This window comes from Carex rostrata, chromosome 24, assembly GCF_964058835.1.
Source record: "Carex rostrata chromosome 24, lpCarRost1.2, whole genome shotgun sequence".
NCBI classification, from domain to species: Eukaryota; Viridiplantae; Streptophyta; class Magnoliopsida; order Poales; family Cyperaceae; genus Carex; species Carex rostrata.
In genome coordinates, this window is record NC_135941.1 from 3,078,182 (window position 1) to 3,104,942 (window position 26,761).

The 26,761-nt window shown below is 35.7% G+C and overlaps 3 protein-coding genes and 1 long non-coding RNA gene across 8 annotated transcripts; 2 read left to right on the forward strand and 2 right to left on the reverse strand.

Moving 5' to 3' along the window:
* The first annotated feature begins 1,482 nt into the window (after positions 1–1,482).
* LOC144575898 (disease resistance protein RGA2-like) lies at positions 1,483–7,864 on the forward strand. Of its 2 annotated transcripts, none has more exons than XM_078326153.1 (5): positions 1,483–1,907; positions 2,368–4,926; positions 5,497–5,617; positions 6,087–6,344; positions 7,171–7,864. In XM_078326153.1, exons 2-3 carry the CDS (start codon positions 2,965–2,967, stop codon positions 5,509–5,511), a joined length of 1,977 nt encoding a protein of 658 aa, XP_078182279.1. In that variant the 5' UTR covers positions 1,483–1,907; positions 2,368–2,964; the 3' UTR covers positions 5,512–5,617; positions 6,087–6,344; positions 7,171–7,864. The 2 variants fall into 2 exon arrangements, with proteins under 2 accessions (XP_078182279.1, XP_078182280.1); XM_078326154.1 differs by having other exon boundaries at positions 6,105–6,344.
* LOC144575269 (putative disease resistance RPP13-like protein 1) lies at positions 1,551–2,961 on the forward strand. The gene is made up of 2 exons (XM_078325364.1): positions 1,551–1,907; positions 2,368–2,961. Exons 1-2 carry the CDS (start codon positions 1,551–1,553, stop codon positions 2,959–2,961), a joined length of 951 nt encoding a protein of 316 aa, XP_078181490.1.
* A 5,815-nt stretch (positions 7,865–13,679) lies between the features above and the next one.
* On the reverse strand, positions 13,680–19,074 carry LOC144575328 (putative receptor protein kinase ZmPK1). Of its 4 annotated transcripts, none has more exons than XM_078325420.1 (4): positions 18,906–19,074; positions 18,269–18,367; positions 16,719–16,896; positions 13,680–16,234 (listed from the first exon to the last, which is right to left on the reverse strand). In XM_078325420.1, the coding sequence occupies exons 3-4, from the start codon at positions 16,734–16,736 to the stop codon at positions 13,835–13,837; spliced, it is 2,418 nt and encodes an 805-aa protein (XP_078181546.1). In that variant the 5' UTR covers positions 16,737–16,896; positions 18,269–18,367; positions 18,906–19,074; the 3' UTR covers positions 13,680–13,834. The 4 variants fall into 4 exon arrangements, with proteins under 4 accessions (XP_078181546.1, XP_078181544.1, XP_078181545.1 ...); XM_078325418.1 differs by having other exon boundaries at positions 16,719–16,901; XM_078325419.1 differs by having other exon boundaries at positions 16,719–16,908.
* A 3,044-nt stretch (positions 19,075–22,118) lies between these two features.
* On the reverse strand, positions 22,119–22,953 carry LOC144575751 (uncharacterized). The gene is made up of 2 exons (XR_013518517.1): positions 22,610–22,953; positions 22,119–22,454 (listed from the first exon to the last, which is right to left on the reverse strand). It is a non-coding gene; the product is annotated as an uncharacterized LOC144575751 (long non-coding RNA).
* Between the last annotated feature and the right edge of the window lie 3,808 nt (positions 22,954–26,761).

The following is a 26,761-nucleotide window of genomic DNA, read 5'->3' on the forward strand; positions in this document are numbered from 1 at the left end:
GTGTATGTTCACAGGATAATATGTGTATATTTACAGGATAATATTTGTATGTTCACAGGATAATATGTGTATGTTCACAAAAGACGGTCCCCAGTTTAACTGCCAATTGTACTTTGTTCGTTGACCACGCGTTTTCAGCAGCTTTCACGCGTTTTTATCTGGGACACGCGGTTTCATCTGCAGAATATCTCTTGAAATTGTTTATAGGATTGTTTTCATAGTATTACCGAATCTAATGAACTTGTTTATAGAATTAGCGTAAAAAGTCCAGAAATTTTCGGAGGACTGAGAATCGGGGACTATTAGCTGCTTCTAATAATTATTGCTTAACCAGGGGTTTATAAATTGTGTGTGCTTTTCTTCTTCAAATAAAACTTCCAATCTTTTTATAGATTATATCAAGGATGCCACTCCGCTACTCTTCAAATAGAAGAGCATGACCCTGTTATTCAAAATCTAACCGTTGACTTTTTTGTACACTAATCTCAATACAGATGAATGATCGGATTTAGAACAATAGAGTCCTGCTCTCCTATTTGGAGAGTAGTGGAGTTGGCTCCGTCTATCAAAGGCTAGCTTTCTTTGCCATGAAATAAATAATCTGTAAAATGAAATAACAATAAAAAGGACATACAGAACTGAAGTATGTTTTGACAATCCAACTTATCAATGTCTTGAAAATAAAAGGAAGACGAACATATTAGATTGTTGAAAGTCAAACAAATAGCACCGTTGCATCTCAAAAATACAATGAATAAAGGCTGGTGTTTGCCTTAAGAAAATTAAATGGGCCTTTGATCAACGCAACCGGCCTTTAAGTTCGGAGAGGACACATAAAAGTTTACTCCAACATTTTTTTTTCTGAGACGGAGAACGACTTAAAAATGAGGTAAAGTCATCTGATTTTAAAAATTCACAAGTGATCTTCTATTTGAGATTGAAACATGCGAATTTTACACGAAATACATTATTTTAGTTACTAGAGTGAAATTTATTTTTAACATAGAATCAATTTATTAGTAATTTTAGAAAAAGAAATACCAAAATAAGCATTTTGAAAGGATGACACGACTATAATGATAAAATATCTTTCTTATGAGACCATTTAAAGTAATATGATACTTTGAAAGTTGGCTGATTTATAAAAGAAGTATTAAGAGATAACTAACATTTTCCTTAAAAAAAAAAAAAAAAAAAAAAAAAAAACAACATTAGTCATGTTTGCCCACACATGATATTTTGTGGGCACCTTACATAATATTTCTTACTAGTTTCTTTTCAGAATGATACACAATTTTACAATAAACTATTACTTATTAACTTAATTTTTAATTAATTAACATTAAATTGAGAATTAAATCTATAGACAAATAACAGTTATATGTCAAAAAAAATTGAAAGGACGAAATTCTTTATCACGTCTCTTATCCATTTTATCCCAGTTTTCTCCGAGACTCCCCCAATATATAATTAGTAGTTTTTCTACGTTATCTCTTTGGATCGTTTCATATCAACACAATAGAAGAGAAGAGATTTGCAATTTTAGATCGATGGATCTAGGCGGAGTGATTTCCAACCTTCTCTCTTTGGGCGCCAAATTGCTGCCTGCTATTATCACATCTGCACAAGCTCCTTCTTCTTCCTCGTCTCCAGAAAATCAAAACCACCAAATTGAGGCTGAATTGAAGAAATTGATGAGGATGTTGGAGCGGATCAAGGCCACTCTGTACGATGCAGAGCAGAGGGAGATCACAGACTCGTTGGTGAAGCTCTGGTTGAAGGAGCTTAAGGGAGTTGCATATGATGCAGAGGATGTACTGGGTGAGTACCACTATGAAGTGTTACGGGCGCAAGTTGAGGCAAAAGATGCTTCTCCACTAGATTCTCGAAAAATGAAGCTAATTCAGGTAACTAATTTAATTTCTTTGTGCAAAGGGTATATGTGATAGTTTTAGTGTAGATGAGTCAGGGTCACTAAGACAAACGTCTTAGTGTTAGGGTAAATTGAATTGCTAATGAAGTTCAGAACAAAAAAAATGTAATGTCTACTAGATGTGAAATGCCACATCTTTATTTGACTGCCAAAAAGTTGCAAGTTCTTCGCACTAGCTAAAACATAGAATTCAAGATATACTTAATTTTACTCATTAATCTCACTATCAGGTCCAGTCCAGGTTAGAGTCATATATAAGTACAAAGTACTAGCTGGACATATGGCCTGCCATAGGAAATATGATGAGTCCATATAAACCACATTGCAAATTGCAAATATGCAGCAAAGACTGTACTATAAATATAACTAGTAATATCTGTGTAGAGGAACATTGTAGTAGGTCATACACTCTCAAGTAATTATAAACTTACTAGGTTCCATGCGGCATTATGCTGGATCAAATTCAGCAAATAAGGAGCAGATTTGATGAGATTGCAAATGATCGGATTGCACTTCAACTGTCAGAGGGAGATGGATCCAAACATTGCAACAACCAATTGCAAATAGCTCCAACTAGCCACTTAGTAGTTGAGTCGAATATCTTTGGTCGAAAGAGGGAAAAGGAGAAACTAATTGATTTGTTGTCCATAAGTGGTAATGTTTCGGTGGTGACAATTGTGGGTATGGGGGGCATTGGCAAAACAACCCTAGCACAACTTGCCTATAATGATTATAGAATCAGAGAAAGGTTTGATGCATTTGGGTGGATATTCGTATCAGAGGATTTCAATGTTGAAAGGCTCACCAAAGAGACAGTGGAGTCTATTACAGGAGATGAGTGTAGACTTACAAATTTGAGTGCTTTGCAAAAGATAATTCTGAAGCGGATAAAAGGGAAAAGATTACTTTTGGTCCTTGATGATGTATGGAATGAGAAGAAGAGTCTTTGGGATTCATTTCGGGCTCCTTTTATGTCAGCAACATTTGTTAAAATCCTAGTTATTACAAGGAACGATACTGTCGCGTGAATCATGCAAACTGAGCCAACATTCAACCTTGGATGTTTGTCAGCTGAACAGGGTTGGCAATTGTTTGAACATTATGCATTCGATGGAGTAGAACAAAATAGGGATCCAAAGTTGGTAGAAATTGGGAAGCAGATTATGAATAAGTGTGGAATGTTGCCCCTGGCTGTGAAGTCAATTGCTAGCCTTTTGAGACTTGAGGTGGAAGAAGAGAGTTGGAGAGATATTCTAGAAAATGAGCTATGGGAGTCTGATGCTAGCAATGAGATATTTCCACCCCTTCAAATAAGCTATAAACACCTTCCCACATACCTAAAATCTTGTTTTCTATATTGTTTCATGTTTCCTAAAGATCATTGCTATGATGTACAATATATGGTGAAATTATGGATGTATCAGGGCTTTATTGAGCCTAAAGGAAACAAGACTGCAGAAAAGATTGGTTTTGAATATGCACATCAACTGTGCCAGAGGTCCTTGTTTGAAGGAGAAGGCAAATATGAGGGGAATGATTTTGTTTTCCGAGAGTTTAAGTTGCATGATATAATTCATGATTTAGCACGACTTAATTCAGAAAATGGTTGTTATTCTTCTGAGGTTAGTAAGCTCACAATTTTTCCTAATGTACTGTACCATTTGTACATACCTCGTTCTTTGAACCTAATAGATCCTATTCCCTCTGACATGTTCACTACTCTGCGCACCCTCATTATAGGCTTTTCTTTCAAAAACTTTTTCAGTGTTTTTGACCTTTCAAGGACACCAAAATTAAGAGCTTTAGAAATACGGGGACCCCCTAATTGTGAATTAGAATATCTTTCCTCCATTGGTAATTTGAAACAACTTCGTTATCTTTCACTCCGTGCTCTGTTCTTTGAAACTCTACCTGAATGCATATGCTCCCTTTATAGCTTGCAAAATCTAACTCTTAGGCATAGTATTCTCAAAGAGTTGCCAACAAAAATAGGAGATCTAATTAGCCTGGAAGAATTGATAATTGATAAATATTTTTTCATGGCGATATTGCCCAAGTCCATTTGTCAACTCCGGTCCTTGAGGAAACTCTGTATTAGTTATTGCTACAAACTTAAAGAGCTTCCTAGTGATATGGGGAGCCTTACAAATCTTCAACAGCTGGAAATCATTAATACCAGTGTCAGTTATTTACCAGCTAGCTTGAGAAAGTTTGTAGGAATTGGAGCACTAAAGGTGGAGCTCATATGCGAGACAATAGAATGGTTAAAGGATTTTCCAGATCTAGGAGGAGCTCTTTGTATAGGTGGATTGAAAAATACTCCCAATTTAAGGGATGTCGAAAGTGCTAACCTTGTGAGTATGCGTAACTTGGAGCACTTGATACTATCCTGGAATTGGGTTAATAGATATTGGGGCATAGATGGAAGTTTATTAATGTTGAACATCAAAAGTGGTAAGAACATATTTCTTGAAGATCAAAGTTGTTTTCCGGTGATGGTTAGTCTCCAGCCTCACCCAAATCTTAGCAAGCTACAAATACATGGCATTACATTGCCGGAATGGATTGGCAGCCTATGTAAACTAAAGTATTTGAGTATTAGCTCATGTACTAGTTTGCAATTCTTAAAAGCAGAGTCGCTCCCATTAGAACTTGAAGAGCTGGAAATTATTGAATGCAATCAGCTTGTATCTATGCCTGGAATACTAAAGCTGAAATCCTTGAGCAAACTTTCTATCGTTAAATGTCAGAACCTGTGCTCATTTATTATGGAACCTGCTCTTGAATTGACAATGGGTGCACAAGAAGGTTCATTTGTGAACGCATTGTTGGGGTTGACAAACCTTGCTTCACTCAGAAGTTGTAGGATTTCAAACTGTTTCAATTTGCATTTATTGGGTGATGAGTTGCTTCCTGTTGAACCTTGCAACGTTGAGGTTTATAATTGCCCTGGGTTAAGGGAGTGGTGCTTACAACATGGAATAAACTACGAGGTACTTCATAGTTCATATTATTCTATAACATTATTGTTAGATAATTGATGAGAGTACCATCATCTTCTTTCTCAGCTTTATTTCTTTTACTTCAATACAAAATTTAAATAAGCCTATATTTCATTCCTTTTTTTCTTTCCACGCATATCATTCAACTCAGGAATTACATTTTGGTAGTCATGCCATATGATACTCTTACATACAAGTTGTCATGGATGCAATCTGTTGTTTATCCTCTAAATTTTACTTGGTTGTTCAAACAACAGTGCATACACCTAGGATAAAATTTGTATGACACGGTGCCAACCAGAGTGACCTTTGTTGTCTTAATCCAAATGTAAAAGCATGGTTCTGAAATCGTCTAATTCCGAATTGATTCGGCTGAGTCAGAACGGAATCGGCCGGTGACGATCTGAGTTTTGCCCGATTTACTCGCCTCTTTGTAATTTTGCGCTGAAAACTAAAATTCTCAACTGAAATCAGACCGAGTCTGAGGCTATCTGAAAATGCTTAGAGGTGCATGGTGAGACTAATTATACTGTTTTTGCTTCTCTATTTTGAATCAATCAGTCAAACTTGTTTTGAGAAGCAAAAATAACGCTGGGTCGGAGAAGAAGGAACTGGCAAGAAGAAATGAAGGTGATGACAGAAATTTTCCGCAATATAATCTATGCGTCAAACTGTGTAGCCGGTAAGAAAAAGTTTCCAGATAAATATAATAATTTGTTTTAAGTTCAGTTGGTAAGCACGCCACAACAAATCTCGAAACAAGTAGAGCGTGTTCACGCGTGGCTCGCTTGTGCTGGACAGCTGGAGTTATTTTGAATTTTATTTTTTAATCTTGACTAATATAGTAAGCTTTTGAAACCAAAAATCCCACCCGTGGAGCACTTCATCAAGTAGGAATATAGTAGGCTTTCGATTTATTAATTTTTAATGTTCATATATATATATATATATTATTAGTGCATTATTTTAGTATAAGAAGTGGCCTTAACATTATTTTTGAAATAATTTTTTTTTTTAAAATAGTTTTTCTATTTTTCTAATACAAAACAAGGTTTTTAAAAAAAATCCAAATTTCCGAGTTGACTCGGCGGATTCCGACCGATTTTTCCGATACCTATTCCAATTCTAATGTTCGGAACCTTGTTTAATAGATCAAATCTTAATCTAAGGAATGAGAATCAAAGAAGACTTGCAAGAGAAAGAGAAGAGGACAAATTTGAAACCTAAAGGAGATAAAGAGGAAGCAATTTTGACAGTCCCAGAATAATGATGATGAGGATGAGGATGAGGATGATAGTGGTAACTTGGATTTACTGCAGCATGAGTTATTCACGACTAGAATCAAGATTTGACAACAGTGACCCTAGATTAAGGGAATGGTGCTCTTGCAATACAACATTACCTACAAGGTACGTTCTATTATTTAATTTGCTATCCTGCCATTTTACACAGTGGCAGATTTGGCATATGATATTGCTACAACTTACCAGCTGTCATCAATAGTTTAATGCAGTCCTTTTTACCTTTGATCTTTACAATAAATTGTTGGATGGTACATACAAACAAGAGTAATATTTGTTTAATATGGTATCTAGTAGGTCTCTTATACCTTGCAAAAGGATCCCATCGCGAAGGTTATACCTTAATTTTGCCCTGAGTAAGCCGAATAAGAAAAAGATTGAAAACGAAAATAATAACAAGTGTTTTTCAGATTTTAGCTCACTTCTAGGATGCCAAAGTGTTGGTACTGATTAGTACTAGCCCGAACCTGAAGGAAATCGTCCTTTTTGCTCAATGCTAGGCTGCAAGATTCAACATAATGACCTTTTTGCCCGGCTGTAAATTATGTCCTGTGTTTGGAATTCTAATTAAATCAACAAGAAACAAAAACAAAGAAAAATGTAGGAAATCGTCCAACGCAAAACCCCAACTAGATGCAAAGAGGGGCCTGCGTTTTTCTCTAGCATTTTTTACTTGGATATGAAAATCCACGCGGACTACAGATTTTGCCATTAAAGGTTTAAGAATCATCAAAGTGCTTTTCTTTTACATGGTGATATTATACAATTCTGAATTATTATTTTCTTTTATTTCAGATAAAACGAGGATCAAACTTTTAAACTTTAAATATTCACAAGAATTTTTTTTAACCGATTTCATACCTGCAACCTCATTTATTTTTAATAACTTCATTTAAATAAATTTATTTCTTCATTTATTTTTAATTGTTCGTAGCTTATTAACAAACAATCGAGAGGTCAAATACTTTGAAGATGCTGGGGGGTTTGGCAACCATAACGAGTTCGGGGTAATGCAACTCAAGAGAAAGTTCACGCTTACATGCTTGACGGTTCTTGTCGGTTTACAAAGGCTAATTTCAAATACAAGGTCATCATCAAGGATGATAACACGTCAGAATGCATATGCCATAAGTCTCAATTAGAGAGAATACTATGTTCTCATGTTTTGTCCATGTGCAGGCTCCGAAGCCTCGACCCTAGCAATTTTGTAAGTACCTACCACATCTAGACACTGATCAGCATATGAAGAGGTGAATGATGTGTATGAAAGTCAATCAGAATGTACACGATGACCGTTTCCTTGTTCCAAAACATAGGCTAATTACTTTGGGTAGAAGACGGCACAACAAGATTCTCATATGGTTGGACTTACTAAACGGGAGGAGCAGAAGACACGCACCAAGCCAACTGAGATACATAGGAAAGGCATAACAAAGATGCTCGAGATGCTCGAGGTTGATACAATGTTTACTTAATTTCAACTTTAAAAAAAATATTGAAATTAGATTTAACAATCATCTTTGCAAATAGCGGACAGTTGCAACAATTTTTACTGTCAGCTATTCTGTTTCCGGCTCATGTAAACAGTTGCAACAATTTCTTAATGAGTTTTAACTTTTAACAGCTTATACTGACGTTTTTTACAGTACTGCTTTGCATATAAATATTGAATTTATAATGATAAACTGTAAAAATTACACAATAAGTCAATAACAAATTATTTTTACTGGCTCAAGATGTGTTACACCAATACTTCATATAGAGTTAGGCTAATATGACACTAGTGTTATATCAAACTAAATAACACCACATCTTAAACCCTTAGATTTGCTTTAAGATTCGTACAAAATGAAGTGCTTGAACAGTAAAAGCGGATAGTACGAATCTTAAAGCAGATCTAAGGGTTTAAGATGTGGTGTTATTTGGTTTGATATAACACTAGTGTCATATTAGCCTAACTCCTTCATATATGGTTTTATATCGTGTTTGATACATGTTGTATTGCTGTGTCGATACTCGTATTGTCGTATCCGATACGATATCCATACTTGCCTGTGTCCATACAACATAGAGCTCAAAGTTATAAGCTATTAGAATGACTTCCACAAGATATAAAGAAAAAGTTGCGAGTTTTTTAGTGAAGAAAAAAAACATAACGTGATATGACACGACTAATATGTCATGTCACGTCACATCACATCACATCACATCACGTTATGACACATCATCAATATTTATTTTTATATGACATGATTAAAACAATAAATGACAGTTACATCAGATAAATAATGTGATGATACATGACATAATCAAATATAACATAACTGATCATGTTTTATTTATTTTTTCAGGTTTAAGTTTGTTCATAATTGATCATGTTTCATTATTTTTTCAAGTTTAAGTTAGCTCATAAAAATAATAACTAATGACTAAAACTAATTAGAAACTACTACAAGATAAATTATAAAAAAATAATATTAAAAGTTATTGATCATGTAACATGTCATGTGACATGACCGAATCAATTTGTATGACATGATGTAACTTGAGGTGTTATTTTTTATTCAAAGAAAACATTACGCAAATGGACACTTTACGTGACACGCGAGTCACGTCACGTCACGTGACCAATGCACATGACGTGACATGACATCCATGTGAGGTTGTGATGTACCTGTGACTAGAAGCGGAGCTAAAGTTTTGAACTATAAGGGTCACATACACAATAAAACTAATCATATAAAATTTTATATAATGAAAATTAATTTTACAATGCCATGATATTTTACTCTAGATTATATAGAAAATTATACTTAAATACAAAATTTTCAACAATTTTAATAATAATTGGAAGAAAATAAAGGGCTCTGTGGGAAATTTTTTGCAAATATACGAAGAAATGAAACAGAAAAAAAAATCGCAGATCATAAGGAAAATGCGAAGAAGAGATTTGTGGAAAAACAGCTGTTTTTCATATTTTTATCTTTTTGTATTCGTTTTTTAGATCTCAAATGACATTTATTTCAATTTTACCCTCGGATTCGGGATTTCTCACCGTTTCTCATCACCGACCCGATCGATTGGATCCATATTTACATGACTCTTCTTCTATCTCAACCATTCAAATTCTATCAATGGTTTAGATTATTTCAAACATTTTTTTTTCTTTCATTTATTATATTATAATACTTTTTTAATCTGCTCATCATGTCTAACACGCTACTTTGCTATGTCACAAATAGATCGTCTCAAATGGGACAGAGTCTGAGTGGCGGGTTGTTGGGCACTCTGACGAAAGAGAAACATGAGATTATTCACCGGGAAGAGTAGGTGGATTGAGCAGCTAACTAAGCAAGCCAATCAGGACATTAGAAATTGGCAAGAGACCAGTACCATAGACGGGACCCGTAATGTAGTGAGATTGTAATATAATTATAATTATGGAAAGTCATGTAAATAATTAGTTTGAGCTTTGTAAATAACTCTTTTATCAATCAAAATGACCTTCAAAAAAATAAAACTTTCCTTTACACTTTTTAGAACTGGTACATACTGCTTGATTTTTGTTAATTCACAAATTTTGAAAAAAAAAAAAATTTCTGGACCTGGAATTGCAATTATTGTTTATGTCAGAAATTGTTCAAACTGGTACAGACTGCTTGATGCACTATTCATTAGTAGCACAATTTGTATTGTAATATAATTTCAATGTTGTAATTTTATCTGGTATAGACTAGTACAGACTGTTTGAACAAATAATCATTATCTAATTTCAATGTTGCATGGCTTTACCAGCATTAGTAGCGCGTTTGGTATTTGTACCAGTAGATTCTTTATTGGATTAAAGAAAATGAAAGTTAGATGTACTTCTCCAAAGCAAATTCTTAATTTGTTTAATGCTCATACAAAAAATAAGTCTAAAGAGAAGGAAAAAAAAAAACAGCAACTAATTAATAGTAACTGCACTCACTAGTATTATTAATTAACATATCATAGATAGATGAGATCATATAGAGAACCCACTCTGTTGGTATATATGGGTAATTGACAAAACTGTACCAGTACCATATATGTACCAAACCTAACAATGTTCAAATTTCAGTGATTATTTGATAATTCCATTTATACATTCTTTACTGGATTAAAGAATGACGTTCAAAATAGAAGTGCAATTTAATCAATAAAAAAAATATAATATTTGATATTGCCACTTCACAAGGGCACTGTTTTGAAAACTTTCCCACAGTGCACAGGAGTGGTAATGAGAAATGAAATAAGTCATAGAAATAAGAAAGGACATAATTGTCTAATTTTTATATTTATTAAATTGAGAAATTAGTATATTAATAAAATAGTTAGATACACTTATCCCCTTTTAACTATTTAACATTTAATTTAATTATTGCAAAAATTGAATTTACCAATAAAGTAGGGTTAAAAAGCTCAATTGGCTTTGTGCCCCAACATCATTATTTCAAAGTCTAAACAATCGATCTGAACCATTCAACATGATCTTTATATTAAAATATGCTTGGATAACAAATTTTATAATTTTTATAAACTTTTTACTAATTTTTTAGAGAGGTACAAAATCACTATTTATGAATGGTCTAGAATCTTCTAAAAGCAGTGATTTTGTACCTATCTTAAACAAGGTTCTAAATAGCGATTATATTACTATAACTTTTAATGTCCAAAAAAAGCTATAGCGCAACCATAGCAAGCTATTTAGAATCATTATAAAAGAAAAACAGTTAATAGCGTTATAGCTAGCTATTTAGAACACATTTTAATATAATATAATTTTCAAAAAAATATAATTTTTTGTATCCAAACACATTTCATTTTAATATGAAAATCATATTGAGCAGTTCGGGTGGACTATTTAAACTTTAAAAATAGATATAACAATGTCAAGTATAATGAGGCATAAAACCAATGTGACCTTTTAACTCTACTTTTACCAATATACCCTCACTTGTGCAGTTGTACTTCATCACAATTTTTTTTTTGTGCTTCAAACTTCATCACAAATTAACTACACAAATATATTGCTTTTGATTTCGATTTTAACTTTCAAAGGCTCTCCTTCTTCTTGCTTTAATCACCATCGTACCTTCCAATTGCAATTTTTCACTTTGTTCTTGTATTCTCCCATTTGATACCCAAGCTGCCAAGCAACATGGATCCTATGTCAATGACCTCTATAGTTATCTCTCGTTTAGTCTCTTTGTAGATCCAAATTCTCACCTCTAATAATAAAATATAAGAATTAAAATGCAACCATGCAAACAAGACAATATGAGGACCTACTCAAGATAGTACGGTCGCGGTCTCGCTGACCACAATCAACAAGAAAGTTCCATTGATTAGTTGTTTGGCGTCACCGGAATTTGCACATTGAAATTTCCACACAAGGTTGGTAACGGTACCAGTTTTTGTCGTTCTTTGATATTTAAATACTTGTTTGGATTATTTTATGTTAATTGACGCTTAAATTGATCCTATGAAAGTATGTTCAATATTTCAAGATCCTAATCAAGATAAAGTATTCTCGAATCCAAACGGAATCACTCTTTCCTTATCAAATTGGTACTACTAGAGGTGCTACTTTTACCCGATTACCCGGATCCGATCCGGAACCGAACCGGATCCGACCCGGAACCGATCCGGATCCGATTAATTTGGATAGGGTATGGTTTAAAAAAATATAACCGATTAAATTATGGGTATGGGTACAAATTAATAATTTAATATCCGACCCGGATCCGAACCGGAACCGATACTGTAATGGGTAGGATATGGGTATCATTTAATTATCCGACCAATAACCGGACCCGACCCGACACCCGTATAAATACCCGATAAAATATATATTAATAACTCTGCATCAAGTTTTTGTGTTAGATAATATATTTCAGCTGAGCTATAATTTGATAAAACTTAACCAAATTTATGCTACTGTTTTACACTACCCTTTAATTACATCCTTAACTAGCCCTTTAATTACGCCCTTTAATTTTTGTTCTATATTATACACATGTGACACATGACACATGATTGTCAAATTTATTCTTTCATAACCAGCTTATTTTATACCTTTTTTCTTCTATTACATTCAATTCATAGATTTTTTTGAATTATAGAAAAGGAAATCATCATCTCTAATATTTTACTTTCTAAAAATTATATCTCCTCCATCCTCCTGAATTCAAAAGCTATTAACAAAAAACTGAATTCAATATTTTTTGTTACACCATTAGTACTCCAAACAACCAACAACCAACTAATAATTTAGAGTTATTATTTTTATTTTGCTATGTAGCATGATATATTTTATTATTTATAAACATGATTAATAGTATAATTTTTATTTTGCAGTAGTTTTTAATTTATATTGTAATGATTTATTATATGAGATGTTTAAGAAATTATAATTATATTTAAATGTAAATAATTTCTCAAATACTTTGGAGTTGTGACCTATACCCGCTCTGGATCCGGAACCGCCCCGTATCCGAATCGGACCCGATAATCCACAAACAAGTTACGGATATCTATCTACCCGGAACCGAAAGACTGGACCCGAAATATCTACGGGTAGATAGGTATCCGGATCCGGATCCGACCCGATTTGAAACAAATAAGTATATGGATCGAAATTTGGACCCGAACACTTTTAGGGTCCGGGTCCAAATATAATAGTACCCGGACCCGACCCGACCCGATAGCACCTCTAGGTACTAGTCCTTTTGGTACAGATTTTGAATCTTATTCGTCTCAGAAATACTCATCTCAGAAAATATAATTCTCCACAATTTCTCACTATCCTGAAATTCTTGCCAACTCTTGATGCGTTTAACACTTTTAAGCTATTGGTTCATATTTTAATATACTTTCAGGCTACCATTGAATTAGTTCTTCATTATTTCAGTCCCGGAGCATGGAAAAAACTTACTGGGAAGAGAGTACTGGGACGGAGATAAAATAAATAATGTCAAGTTTACATGGGTATATATGATATTATGTTGTTTTGATGGATAAATTAGCTATTTTAAAAATTCACATGGACACACTAGAAATTTTCCTTCATAATATTGATGTGTCATGTACTCGTGTGTTGAGATTTTCAACAATATTCCCAGAATATTTTCACAAGATCTTCTGCTATTTTCGGTAAGAAAATGCGGTGGGCCCACTTCTACGCCATCAACGCAGACTAATTCCTTCATGCATTTCAATCCAATAAATTAGTCTCTGTTTTTTTTTTGGGGCTGCTACGTTAGCACCGATAAAGTCATACTACTCCTAGTTAATGGTATTTTGGTGTAATATGAATTGATGGCACGAGATCTAAATTAATTACAAATATTCAAAAATGCAACTTTTACATTCAAATTTTCAATAGACACATCAAAGCAAACGAAAACCTCGTTTCTAATATATCATGAAAAAAATATAATTAATAAGCTCATTAGGTAGCAGCCGAAGCACATTGCCTTATTAATAACATAAAAATATAATTAACGATCCTATTGAACAGACCAGAAGAGGCCCCATGCATTATTACATAAAAAGTATCATAACACATTTATCTTTTAACTCTCATGTGCAAGAAGAAACTCAACAATGGAATTCATGTGTGGTCTTCGATTTCTATCTTCTTCAATGCAAGACAATGCAATCTTCACCATAGCCTTAGCTTGCTTTTCATCAAACTCAGTACCTAAATTCGGATCAACAAAATAACCAGCCCATGACTCTTGGATCTCATGCCTTTCATTTAACATACAAACCATCAGTCTCGTATCTTCATAGGACTGTATTTCTCCTTCCATTGTCCAATCTGAAATCCGTTTACCCTTTACTATCTCCATAAGCACAATTCCATAACTGAACACATCAATTTTAGCTGTGATTGGTAGATTTGAAGCCCACTCTGGAGCCATGTAACCCCTGGTACCCCTTATATGCGAAATTCTTGATCCAATAGCTCCTCTTTTAAATAGCTTTGCGAGCCCAAAATCTGCAATCTTTGGTTCAAAATCACTTCCCAATAGAATATTCTCAGGCTTTACATCGCAATGTATGACCCACTCGAGACACTCTTCATGGAGATAAGCTAACCCTCTTGCCATCCCTAGTGCAATTTTGAACCTCTCTTTCCATCCAAGCACTTTTCTAGATGCATCTTCGATAAAGAGATGTTTGTCCAGTGAACCATTTTCAACATATTCAGAAACCAAAAGCCTATGTGATCCATCAAAACAAAATCCAAGTAATTTTACCAGATTCATGTGATAAATTCTGCCTATTATACTCACCTCAGCCCAAAACTCTTCTTCTCCTTGAATCACATCTTCCAACTTTTTGACTGCGATTGCTCTTTCATCTTCCAATTTTCCCTTGTACACTGTCCCCGAACCACCCATTCCGATCACTTCCTTGAAATTTTGAGTTGCCTTTCTTAGCTCTTTGAATGTGAACTTCCTGAACTGGCTGCCCATCAACTCATAGCCTTGTTCTGCTAATGACGCATTTATCCCTCTTTTATATACAAAACACCAGCCTAATATCCCAAAAAGGATCTCTATCAATCCAAGTGCAGCAGCAAACCCATAGAAATATACCCATTTAATCTTTGATCCTTTTTTTGTGTACAAACGAGCTGAACCTATATCATCCACTTCACTGTTATTACAGATCAAGTTAAGCGCTTTAGGTTCATAAACCCTTGACATTCGAGCATTTTTTGGAACTTTAAAGTATATGCTACCTTGCACCGATGGGGAGGATTTTCCATTAAATAAAGTGACTTTCGTATAACAGGTGCCATACTTGTATTTGATGGCTACACATGTACAATCATTTTTGCAATGATTCTTGCAGTGATGTAATGATATATTAAAGTAAGAATTAAGGTCGTAACCCCAAAAATCACTATTTGGAAGTTGAACAAAGGTAATGGAGTTAGGCTCACAACTTATGTTGAATTTTGCTTTGCAACCTTTACTCCAATCACTAGGATCGCTTACTTCAAAGTTAGGAGGGCAAGAACAAATAATTTTAGACGGGGTATGGAGGCATAAACCATTCTTTCCACATAGCCCATGTACATCACAATGCCCATATGTTATCGGTTGGGTGATTGTAACAATCCATGTCACAATCCATGTGCATGATGAATTATTCAAGCTATACAACCTTAAATGACCATCAGAATCAAGGGTTAGCCTTCTTATAATCCCAAAATCTTTATCAGATGCTTCCAGTGAAAATCTATCACTTGAAGTGAATTGCCCAAATACATCAAGAACACCGTGCCTGCTACTGTTATAAATTGTTCTACCATTCTGCCAAACAGTAAAGTCGGGATTGGGCCAATATATGCTGGAAATTTCAGGCCCATCATATAACATTCGTAAAACATTATCATTATCAAAGTAAAAGCTATAGTAACCAGGATATATCGATCCATTGTTCTTTGAGGAGACAAGCTTTATGTTCCTTGTGATTGGTTGAGATGGGAGAAGCGTGTCAGTAGGATAATCAAAGCTTTGCCACATGACTTTATTTTTAGGATCGGTCACAACTAGGTTGCCTGTATCCAAAAGTTTCATTAGGTTGGCTTGACTCGAGGCCGTGTTTGTGAACCATACTACGGTACCATCAGTGTCAGTCAGGACTACATCACCATCTTGTTGAAAAGTTAAGAGCGACCCCTTGCCATTAACTACATGTCCCCAGTTTGTGGTCCATACCTTAGTTTTGTTAGCCGAGTTTGTGAACCAGATTGAGAAGGTGTAGGCATTTGTTCCAACGAGGATGAATCCACAGGTGAAGACTCTGTTTGGCGAGATGAGTTTGTCTGAATCGTTCTCAACTGAAAGGGCGGAACCTCTGGATAATGAACTTCTGAGTAGGTGAGGAGGAGACAAGACCAACGGAAGCAAAATGACAGTGGCAATCAGAAGAAGGTCGAGGTTATTTTTCATTCTCTTCATAAAGTAGATGTACAGATGTGTCAGTGGGAAAGAAATTAAAACAAGAGTTGTATATATATATTGTAAACTGCATATCTGTAAGTTAGCCTATTTTATGTAAAACCAATAGTTCCAAGCATTAGAATTTACAGAGCAGAGCATATATCTGACTATTTAATTACATTTTAGTCATGCTCGTTCCATTCTGCACTTGAATGTTGTTAAATAAAACAATAAAAAAGGTCCTGCATAAAGTCTTTCAAATATTTACAAAAGGATATGGATTATAAAGGGAGGTATAGAGTGAGGGTGTGTGTGGTGTTTGTCTTGGTTTAGGGGCCGGTATGAGGTTTCCTATAATCAAAATTTAAGATGGACAATCTAGAGTGTGTGTGTGTGACACTATTTGTTTAATCAGTGACCTTTGTATAGTAATACTGTTAGTTACTAAAAGGAAATTAAAGAAGGAGAATCGAAGTTATAAAGAAAGTTATCATACCGCTCTCTGAATCTTCATGAACTGATAGGATGAGATAGTTGAAGGAATGATATAAGAGGACAGGCTCTATGCTATACCCCAACGATTTTATTTTAACAGATAAGAAGATTCCATGAAGATTCATGGGGTCAACTGCTGTATGCATTGTGCTTGACTGGTTCCTTGTTACTTCTGAATTCTGATCTGAACACTTAGAAGAAGACAGGTGTCAAAAGTAACATATTTGTTTTTTTATAAGGCTAGTGGACAAATTCCACCAAGGCAAAATTAGCATATGCTGGAGACTCAATAATTCAGTAGACTTGTAGTCAGCTTGCATGTAAGTTGTTCGATGTACTAAAATTTGGCCCAGTAAATTTAATTGCCTTGAAACATGTTCAATAGACTTGTAGCATAGAGCAGGAAGCCAGGAACAGTTGCCGGACTGATGATTTTACGATTGTAAAATTATGAGGTAAATCCGTTGTGGTTTCCTGTAATAAATAAAATTTTAATTTATATAATTTCCCATGGGAATTAAAGTGTTAAATCTGATATGTTCCCATTTTTTTAATTATTGTAAAATTAATATTTTTTAACAGTAACTCATATTAATTAGCTAGCAGATGTTGGGTGATTAAAAAAAACATTAAGGGATGTAGATCATAGTTTCCTTAAAAAATTTAAAGAGGGGAAGTGTATTACATTAGTGATCTCAGTATTGAGAGTCGACGGATCGATGTGCACAATTTTAATAAAATAAATTAGATCATTTTATATTATAGATTACATGTTTTTATTGTACAGATGAGATATTTTTCTATGAAAAGGAGGACAAAATGTTTAGAGAACAATAACTTAATTGAATGAAGGGAGTTGAGCTTCGGGACTTTCATGTCATCAGCTCATTGCTTGATTGGAATAACTAATTCTTGCTCCGGAATGCATTTCCAAAGGTTGATGGAATAGGAATTATATATGGGCCTCAAATAGAGGTGTAAACGGATCAGATAGTGGTAAAACCATATTCGTATCCACTTTCATTTTTTATATATGGATTCGGATCGTATATTAGACGGATACAGATATAGATATCCTTTTTTTTATAATGATGAATAACATAATTTTTTTTCATAATATATACTAAACTATATGGTATATATCTACTATTTGGATACAAATAATTAAAATTAAAAACCATATATGTATCTGTACCATATCTAATATTCAAATACAATCGGATAATATCCGATCCGTTTGCACACCTAGCCTAAAAGGCCCATTATCAGAAAGATCGGTTTCTCTCATGTATTATGCACCAAAGCACAGAAAGATCCCAAATGCAACCAAGCCCGTATCTGACATCTTCCTTTTGGATTTATATGGCCTGAAAATCTCGATCAGTCTAGATTTCATTACGTTCTCATTGGCTGGATTTTACATCATTTTGCTTCTTGATCGAGAGATTAGATGCTTAAATGAAGTGTACCCAGTGGCGAAACTAGGAGTTTTCTTAGAGGTAGGCAAGCATAACTATATAAATAGTTGCAAATATGGGAAATTTAGGTTACCTAACAAATTTTGGCGAAGCTAGACCCTATTTGTTGTGATCCTTGTGAAGCTGAATCAATTGAAAATTTAGGTCCCACCTTGTAGTATCTGTCCATTCTCTATTAATAAATTCAAAGAAAAAATTAGAGGTACCTAACAAATTGAACAAGATCTCATACTTAAGGAACTTTAAATCTTACAATATATCATACTAAAGGGACTTTAAATCTTTCTGTGATCTTAAAAGAAAACAATGATTTACTTCAATAGCAATTATTTGCAAACACAATTCAAATAAAATCGAGGCAGCAATACTCAAAATTGAATTGCTTCAGCAATTCAAATTGACCCAACAAATAGAATCTAGACAATTGAATTGAGCTTCTGGTTTTATTACTAATCTCAAATCTCACAAATATCCAAATTTCAGTAAGCAAATTTTAACAACAGTAATCCATAGTCTAATGATGTCCAAAATTGAGTAAGCAAATTTTAACAGCAACTACAAAAGTAAACTGAATTAGCAGTTCAAATTTTAACAGCAGCAATTTTGCTTTTGGGTACACGGCAAATTCAAAAAGTCTAAACAATATCTAATAAACTGAATTAGCAACTAGGGTTAACAAGAAATTTCGGAATTCAGAGAAGGGGATTTACCAGAGGCGGCTAGGGTTAGCGGGCACAGACGAGCTGGAACAGGCGGAGGTGGGAACAGGCGGCGGCGCGGCTATTCTTCTCTAAACGCAGGCGCAGGCGGAGCGGAGGCGCTGTGTTGTTTTTTTCCTTTTCTTCGCGCAACGCTCTCGACAGCGGAGCGGAGGGTTGAGTTTTTGTTTTGTTGTTTTTCTCTGGGCTCTGAGCTATTGGGTTTGGGTTCTGGGCCTAGGGTAGGCAAGTTTAATTATCTGGGCAGGCAAGTCCAATAAAAAAGTCCGATCCAAAAAAAAAAATAAAAAATTCAGAAATAGACAACCATACCATTTTCGATATACTACTACGATTCGAAGATAATTGTATCTGAAATGAAAGGAAACTATAATTTAAATTAAAAGGAGATAAGAAGAAGATGGAAATGTATTTTATTATTTCTGTTTTTGATAATTATACAGAGGCGTGCACAATTGTATATATAGAGCTAAAATCCAAAATACAGCTAATGCTAAAATCAAAGGAATGATAAATGCAAATACAGCTAATGCTAAATCAAAGGAGTAATACAGATTATAGAATTTAATTCGTTGGATTGCCATCTTGGGATTCTTGATCTTCTGTAGCAGAACTGTGTTGTGCAATACCCCCCCCACAAGCCAATGAGGCAGGAGCCACAGTGAGCTTGGTGCAGAGAGATCGAAATCTAGGAGAGTGTAGGGATTTTGTGAAGAAGTCTGCAAGTTGATCGTTAGAGCACACGAAACAAACCGAAAGCTCTTTGGAAGCAATTCTTTCTCGAACAAAGTGGTAGTCAATTTCTACATGCTTCGTGCGGGCATGAAACATGGGATTTGCGGCAAGAAATGTAGCACCTATGTTATCGCACCAGAGGGTGGGTGGTTGAGGTAATGAGACTTGTAGCTCACGAAGAAGGTACTGGAGCCACAAAATTTCGGTGCATGTGAGAGCAAGACTGCGATATTCAGCTTCAGTGCTAGAGCGTGATACGGTCGGTTGTTTCTTAGCACTCCATGAAATCAGGTTGGGACCTAAAAATATGCAAAATCCAGTAGTGGAACGGCGATCATCCGGGCAACCTGCCCAGTCAGCATCAGAGTATGCATTGAGTTGTAAAGTGTTAGAGGCACGAATGGTTAGGCCATGAGTGATGGTTCCTTGTAGATAGCGCAAGATCCTTTTAACGGCTACCCAGTGAGTGATGGTAGGGTTATGCATGAATTGGGATACGCGATTTACTGCAAAGGAAATGTCAGGCCTTGTGAGTGTCGCATATTGAAGGGCCCCAACGACACTGCGATACAATTGAGGGTCCTCAAAGGGGGAGCCATCGGAGGCAGATAAAGGGGTTCCGGCAATCATTGGGGTGTTACAAGGTTTACAGTGAAACATGTTAGTTCTTTGAAGGAGTGAGTGAATATATTTCGGCTGGGCAAGGTGCAGGTCAGGACCATGTGAAGTAACTTCAATTCCCAAAAAGTAATGAAGATTACCAAGGGTTTTTATTGCAAAGTGAGTTTGGAGATGAGAAATACATGATTGAACTATGGTAGGGTCACTGCCGGTGATAAGAATGTCATCCACATAAACAAGTAGTATTGTTGTGTGGCCATTTGCAAAAGATAAAAAGAGGGAAGGGTCATATTGAGATGCATGAAATCCGAATTGAAGAAGAGCTGCGGTTAGTTTGTGAAACCAGGCACGTGGTGATTGTTTTAGCCCATAGAGAGATTTGTTGAGATGACAAACATGGTTTGGTTTAGATGGATCTGTAAAGCCCGGGGGTTGTGTCATGTATACGGTTTCGGCTAAGTCTCCATGCAGAAATGCGTTTTGGACATCTAATTGTTGAATTTGCCAATGAGAAGAAACCGCAAGAGAGATAATTAAGCGAATGGTGGTAGGTCGAACTACAGGGCTAAAAGTCTCAAGATAATCGATTCCTTCATGTTGGTGAAACCCCTTGGCTACAAGACGGGCCTTGTAGCGCTCGATAGTGCCATCAGATTTGCGCTTTACTTTAAAAACCCACTTACATCCGACTACATTCATTTGAGGATCATAGGGAACAAGTGTCCAAGTATGATTTTGAGCGAGGGCATTGATTTCTTGAGCCATAGCACTGCGCCACTTAGGATCAGTATTGGCTTGCTTGAAGGTAGATGGTTCGGCATCAAGAGTTGTAGTGTATGCTACATGGTTTGGAAAGGTTCTAGGCCGACGGGTGTTATCTCTAGTTCTAGTGACCATTGGATGAGTTGGGGTTGGTTGATGAGTAGTGGTTTCTGAAGGAGGGGAAACAGTAAGTGGTTCGGCTGTGCATGGGGAAGCCATATTGGGTAGAGTTGAGGGAATTGGTTCGGATATATGAGGTGTAGGGTGAGGGTTCGGCCCAGAAATGATATTAGTAGGCTGGGGTGTAGGGATCGGCTCAGGTTGAGTAGAAGGGGCTGTTATGAGAGTGGGCTGTGTTGATATATTATTGGGCTGAGAAGGGTTCGGCTGAGAAGTAAGAAAGAAAGGGTGGGCCGAAATTGCATCTGTTGGTAGAGGAGGTTGCTCCAGTGGTGTTGTTGCAAAGGGGAAATTTTGTTCATCAAACTGGACATTCCGAGATATATAAATTTTATTTGTGGGTAAATGTAGACATCTATATCCCTTTTGCGCAAGAGCATAACCAAGAAAAATACAAGGTAGTGCTCTAAGTTGTAATTTGTGTTGGTTGTAGTCTCTAGTGTAAGGGAAACAAAGGCAACCAAGAACTCGTAAAAGAGAGTAATCGGGTAATTTATTGAAAAGGGTGGTGTAAGGTATATTGTTGTTGGAGGGTAGGCGATTAATTAGGTAAATTGTGCTCGAAAAAATTTCATCCCAAAATTTATGAGGAATTGAAGCGTGAGACATAGAGGCAAGGGCAAGTTCAATTATGTGGCGATGTTTTCGTTCGGATATTCCATTTTGTTGGGGAGTGTATGGGCAAGTTGTTTGATGTATTATTTGTGGAAATTGGGAATGAATGGGTTTATATTCGGTACCGCCATCGGTACGAAGGGTTTTAATTGTGGTGTTTAGAAGGTTCTCAACTTGACATTTGAATGAGGCAAAAATTTTTGGAACCTCGCTTTTGTGAGTCATAAAATAAATCCAAGTGAATCTTGAAAAATCATCCACAAAAATAATATAGTAGCGAAAACCATTAGATGACTCAATTGGGGATGGACCCCAAACATCCGAATGTATCAATTCTAGAGGAGAAGAAGTAGTAGATAAAGAATGAGAGAAAGGTAAATGATGCGACTTAGCCATGCAACAATCATGACAAAGTTCAAGTTTATTAGAACTACAAGGTAGAGATTGAGAATTTAAAATTTGCAAGGTGGTAGCATGAGATGGATGACCTAAACGAGCGTGCCAAGTAGTGGCCGAAGCTCGCAAACCGAGAAGTGCTTGAGGTGATTGAGTTGGAGAAGGCAACGAAATTGTGTAGAGACCACTAGAAGAAGGAATTTGGAGGATTGTTGTCTTGGTGCGGAGGTCCTTCAATTGACAAGAATTAGAAGAAAAAGCGAGTATTAGATGAGGATTATCGAGTAAAAGTTTAGAGATACTCAATAATTTTTTTGTAAATGATGGAACATGTAGTATATCACAAAGAATTAGAGAATGATTTGAAATAAGAAGAGAAGAGTAACCAATATGAGCAATTGGAAGACCGGAGCCATTTCCAAGTTGTAGGTTGTCGGTACCACCATAGTTGTAGAAAGTTGAGAGATTATTCAAATCACTCGTGACATGATTTGTAGCACCGGAGTCCAAAACCCAATCCAAGGACTGTGGAGCAGTCGGTTGAGCCGAATAAGCTTGAAAGGTGGGTCTTGGTTTGTATTCAGGATCAGCATCGAAGCGGTGCCAGCAGAAACGCGCCACATGACCGACCTTAGAACAGATCTGACAGGTTGGTTTTGGTTCTGACGGCCTAGGTTGAGAAGATTGAGACCAATTCGGATTGAAAGTAGGTCTGGGCTGGTAGGAAGATTGAGGTTGATAACTGGGCCGTTGGTTGGTATTATAAGTGGGCTGGTTGGTATTATAAGTGGGCTGCTGGTTGGTTGGAGTGGGAAGAAGGGCTTTGTGATTTTGGTAGTATTTGTTGTTATTGGGTCTGTTGTTATTGGGTTTGGAATAACGTGTATTAGTAGCAATCAAGGCTGATGGGTTAGCAGCAGAAGGAAGAGATGGGGTGGCTGACTGGGAGAGAAGACGAGCTTCATGAGTGAGAAGCATACCTTGAAGATCGGCAAAAGTCAGATGGTCATTAAAAGCGGTGGTAACTGTTAAGTTGAAGTTGTTGTATTCAGCGGGAAGTCCGGTGAGAACAGCTTGAATCAAGTCATCTTCTGGAACCGGGTGGCCAATAAATGAAAGCTCGTCGGCAATACGGCGCAATTTCTGAAGAAAATCGAAACAGGACAGAGAGCCTTTAGTGGTTGTTTGGAGTTGGCGGCGCAAATCTGTAAGTTTAGCTCTAGAAGAAGAGGAGAAGGAGCGCTGGAGACTTGTCCAAAGATCGAAGGAGGTTGCACTGGAGAGGACCTGACCCTGGACTGTTTCGATAAGTGAAGAGCGTAACCAGCCAAGGAGCATCTGGTCCTGGCGAGTCCAAGGCAGGTAAGCCGGGTTGTCAACAGTGGTGCCAGTAGCAGTGGTAAGTGTAGGAGAAGGTGGAGAAGTAGTGATGTATTTGGTTAAGTTGTAACCATGAATGATAGGGAGAAGTTGTGATTTCCATGTGAGGTAATTGGAGGTGTTGAGTTTAGTAGAGATAGGAGGGAAGATGGAGATTAAGGGTTCAATGACGGGAGGAGGAGGAGGAGGAGGAGGTGTAGAAGAAGGAATTTCTGCCATTGTTAGGCTCTGATACCATATAATTTAAATTAAAAGGAGATAAGAAGAAGATGGAAATGTATTTTATTATTTCTGTTTTTGATAATTATACAGAGGCGTGCACAATTGTATATATAGAGCTAAAATCCAAAATACAGCTAATGCTAAAATCAAAGGAATGATAAATGCAAATACAGCTAATGCTAAATCAAAGGAGTAATACAGATTATAGAATTTAATTCGTTGGATTGCCATCTTGGGATTCTTGATCTTCTGTAGCAGAACTGTGTTGTGCAATAGAAACATCATCTTTCTAAGTTCCTCGTAACTTTTTTTATTCTACATATAATAATATTGGTGTGTCATGTACTCATGTGTGTTGAGGGTTCATTTTTTTTTTTTTCAATCTGTAACTTATCCTATATTTGAATATAGGAATAGATCAGTAATATCCTCGTGCTGCATAAATGATTCGATCAATCGGTTCAAGAGCCTTTTTTTTCTCTTGAGATTTTCAACAATATTCCCATAATATTTTTCACAAGATATCCTGCGATTTTTTTTTTCATCGACGTACGTACGATCTCCTGCTACTTTCGGCAAGAAAATGCAATCTAGCTAATTAATTAATTAAAAATATTCAAAGATGCAACTTTTAAATTTCAAATTTTCAATAGCCACATCAAAGCAAACAAAAACCTTGTTTCTAATATATCATGAAAAAAGTTTCTAGACCTAATATTTTTAGCGAAATTCATACATATATATTAAGTCTTTGAATATATTAGAAGAGGAGGGTTCAAATGCCACCACCATGCCTCTATTTTTAAAAACTTTAATAATTCAAAATTTAAAAATTAAAAGTCAAAATAAAACCGTTGCATATCATCTACGTCATTTTATTTATGCACGTGTAAAAAATTATGACATTTCAATTTTATTTTGATTATCATCAAGAACTTGTAAAAAAACACATTAATGTGGATGATTTTTAGACGATGATTTTTAAATTTATTAATTCATATAAAAATAAAATTGAAATGTGATAATTTTTTATGAGCATATAGAGAAAATAACATAGATCACATCTAACGGTTTTATTTTGACTTTTAAGTTTTAAATTTTGAGTTACTAAAATTGTAAAAAATGGAGGCATGGTGGAGGCACAAAAATAGAGGCATTTGAACTCTCATCATATTAGAAACTTTTTTCTAAATACATTTTAAAATACATTTTCAGATGTTCATGTATATTAGAAACTTTGAATATAACATTTTCAGCCAGTTTATCCCTCTATAATACATACGTAGCAATACATGAACATCTGAAAATGTATTTTAAAATTTAAATAATACAGTGACCACAAAATTAGGTAGTAGAACATTTTGGAAATTTCCATTTCCATACATACCCACTGAGAGAATAACAGTTTTAACTCCTTACAACAAGCTACATCATACTACTTCAAATGTGTTGTTGATTCCGCTAATTAATTAGTTGCTCCCTGTCTTAAAAAAACATGTTTCTAAATGAGTAGGGTAAGGCTCTAGCATTTTTGAAACGGAATTTGTTGTAATGTTACCTAGCTAAACAATGCTCTATTATAAGTTGGACTATTTTACATCCTTTTTTTTTGAGAAAAAATGTGGGTCATGCCCCCATTTGATTTCATTGAACGGGTTACAAGGGTTTTGTAACTACAGTTTGAAAATTAAAAACAAAGCTCAAACAGTTGAGCTATAAAAATAAAAATTAAATGTAAAAAGCAGAAAAGGAAAATATCAAATGAGTCTATGAAAACAGAAATTATAAAATATAACCAAAATTTGCTTGTTTCGCCTCTGATCCAACTTGGGCGTGGTTTATCTCATCTCCAGGCTCCGTACCGGTGGTACCGGTGTCAGTACCTCTGAACAGTATCGTTACCAGAAACTTACCAGTAATGTTACCAGAACCATATTGATCTTGTTTCATATTCGAGGTGTGTCCTTGAATGCCATGTAAGCAGTTTTGACAGTGTACCGACCCGTAGCAGACAATCTCCACTGTACATCATCTTCGCTCTCTGGCTGTATTGTAATCTGGGCCAGATATTGTTGGTCAATTGTTAATTCCAGCATTGCTTGTGGGGTAAGTGTCCTCCTGAAGAGAGAATGCAGGTGTACTGTTGTGATCACTTCCCACACTGATATGTCCTTGTCAATCGTATGTGAGAACAGATTAGGTAGTGCGGTTTTCATAATGCCCCTGTCCCAGTTATGACTCCAAAATGAGACATTATGCCCATTACTGATCACGTGCACTGGTGAATTCTCATACAACTGACTACTTTACATCCTAAGTTGCAGGAGTAAAAGCAGTCGGACCAGACAGACCATAACGGCGCTGGGTCTGAAGTCAAAAAATCTATTGGGGTGTACACGAGAAGGCGTGCAGCAGAGAAAAAGAAAGTATTAGGGGTTAGTGGTTTTCTGACAATATGCAATTATCTGGAATTAACATAGGTACTTGTTATATATGGCAAAGTTTATCCCTCAATGGTTCATATATAGCATTATATACAATTATACATCAATATCTGGAACTGTAGGGTAATACGAGACAGGTTATTCAAAATGTATGACAATCTTACCTTAATTGTTTCATCAACCACAGGATCAGCATAGAATGTGGAGTCACATAAGAAAGGGACCAAGTGGTCCTGTGTATGTGAATGAACGAGCAAAGGCAGTTTCGGTTAGTAAATCAACTCGATAGAATTAAATGTGAGATGGCCCTATTTTGTTAATATTAAGGATGATACTTAATTAAATTGTACCCTTGCAGGAAATGTTTGATTGGTGCAGAGAGCAATTGCAAGCAAAAGGCATGAAAGATATCGATGTGTGGAATGATATTGTCGGTGGGCCAGTCAATGGAAGAATTTTTGGGCTTGGAAGTCGGCCGATTCAAATGGCCGC

Coding starts and splice junctions, on each gene's coding strand:
- LOC144575269 (XM_078325364.1), top strand. CDS start 1,551: ATGGATCTAGGCGGAGTGATTTCCAACCTTCTCTCTTTGGGCGCCAAA. Junction 1,908..2,367: donor GAAAAATGAAGCTAATTCAG/GTAACTAATTTA, acceptor TAAACTTACTAG/GTTCCATGCGGCATTATGCT.
- LOC144575898 (XM_078326153.1), top strand. CDS start 2,965: ATGCAAACTGAGCCAACATTCAACCTTGGATGTTTGTCAGCTGAACAG.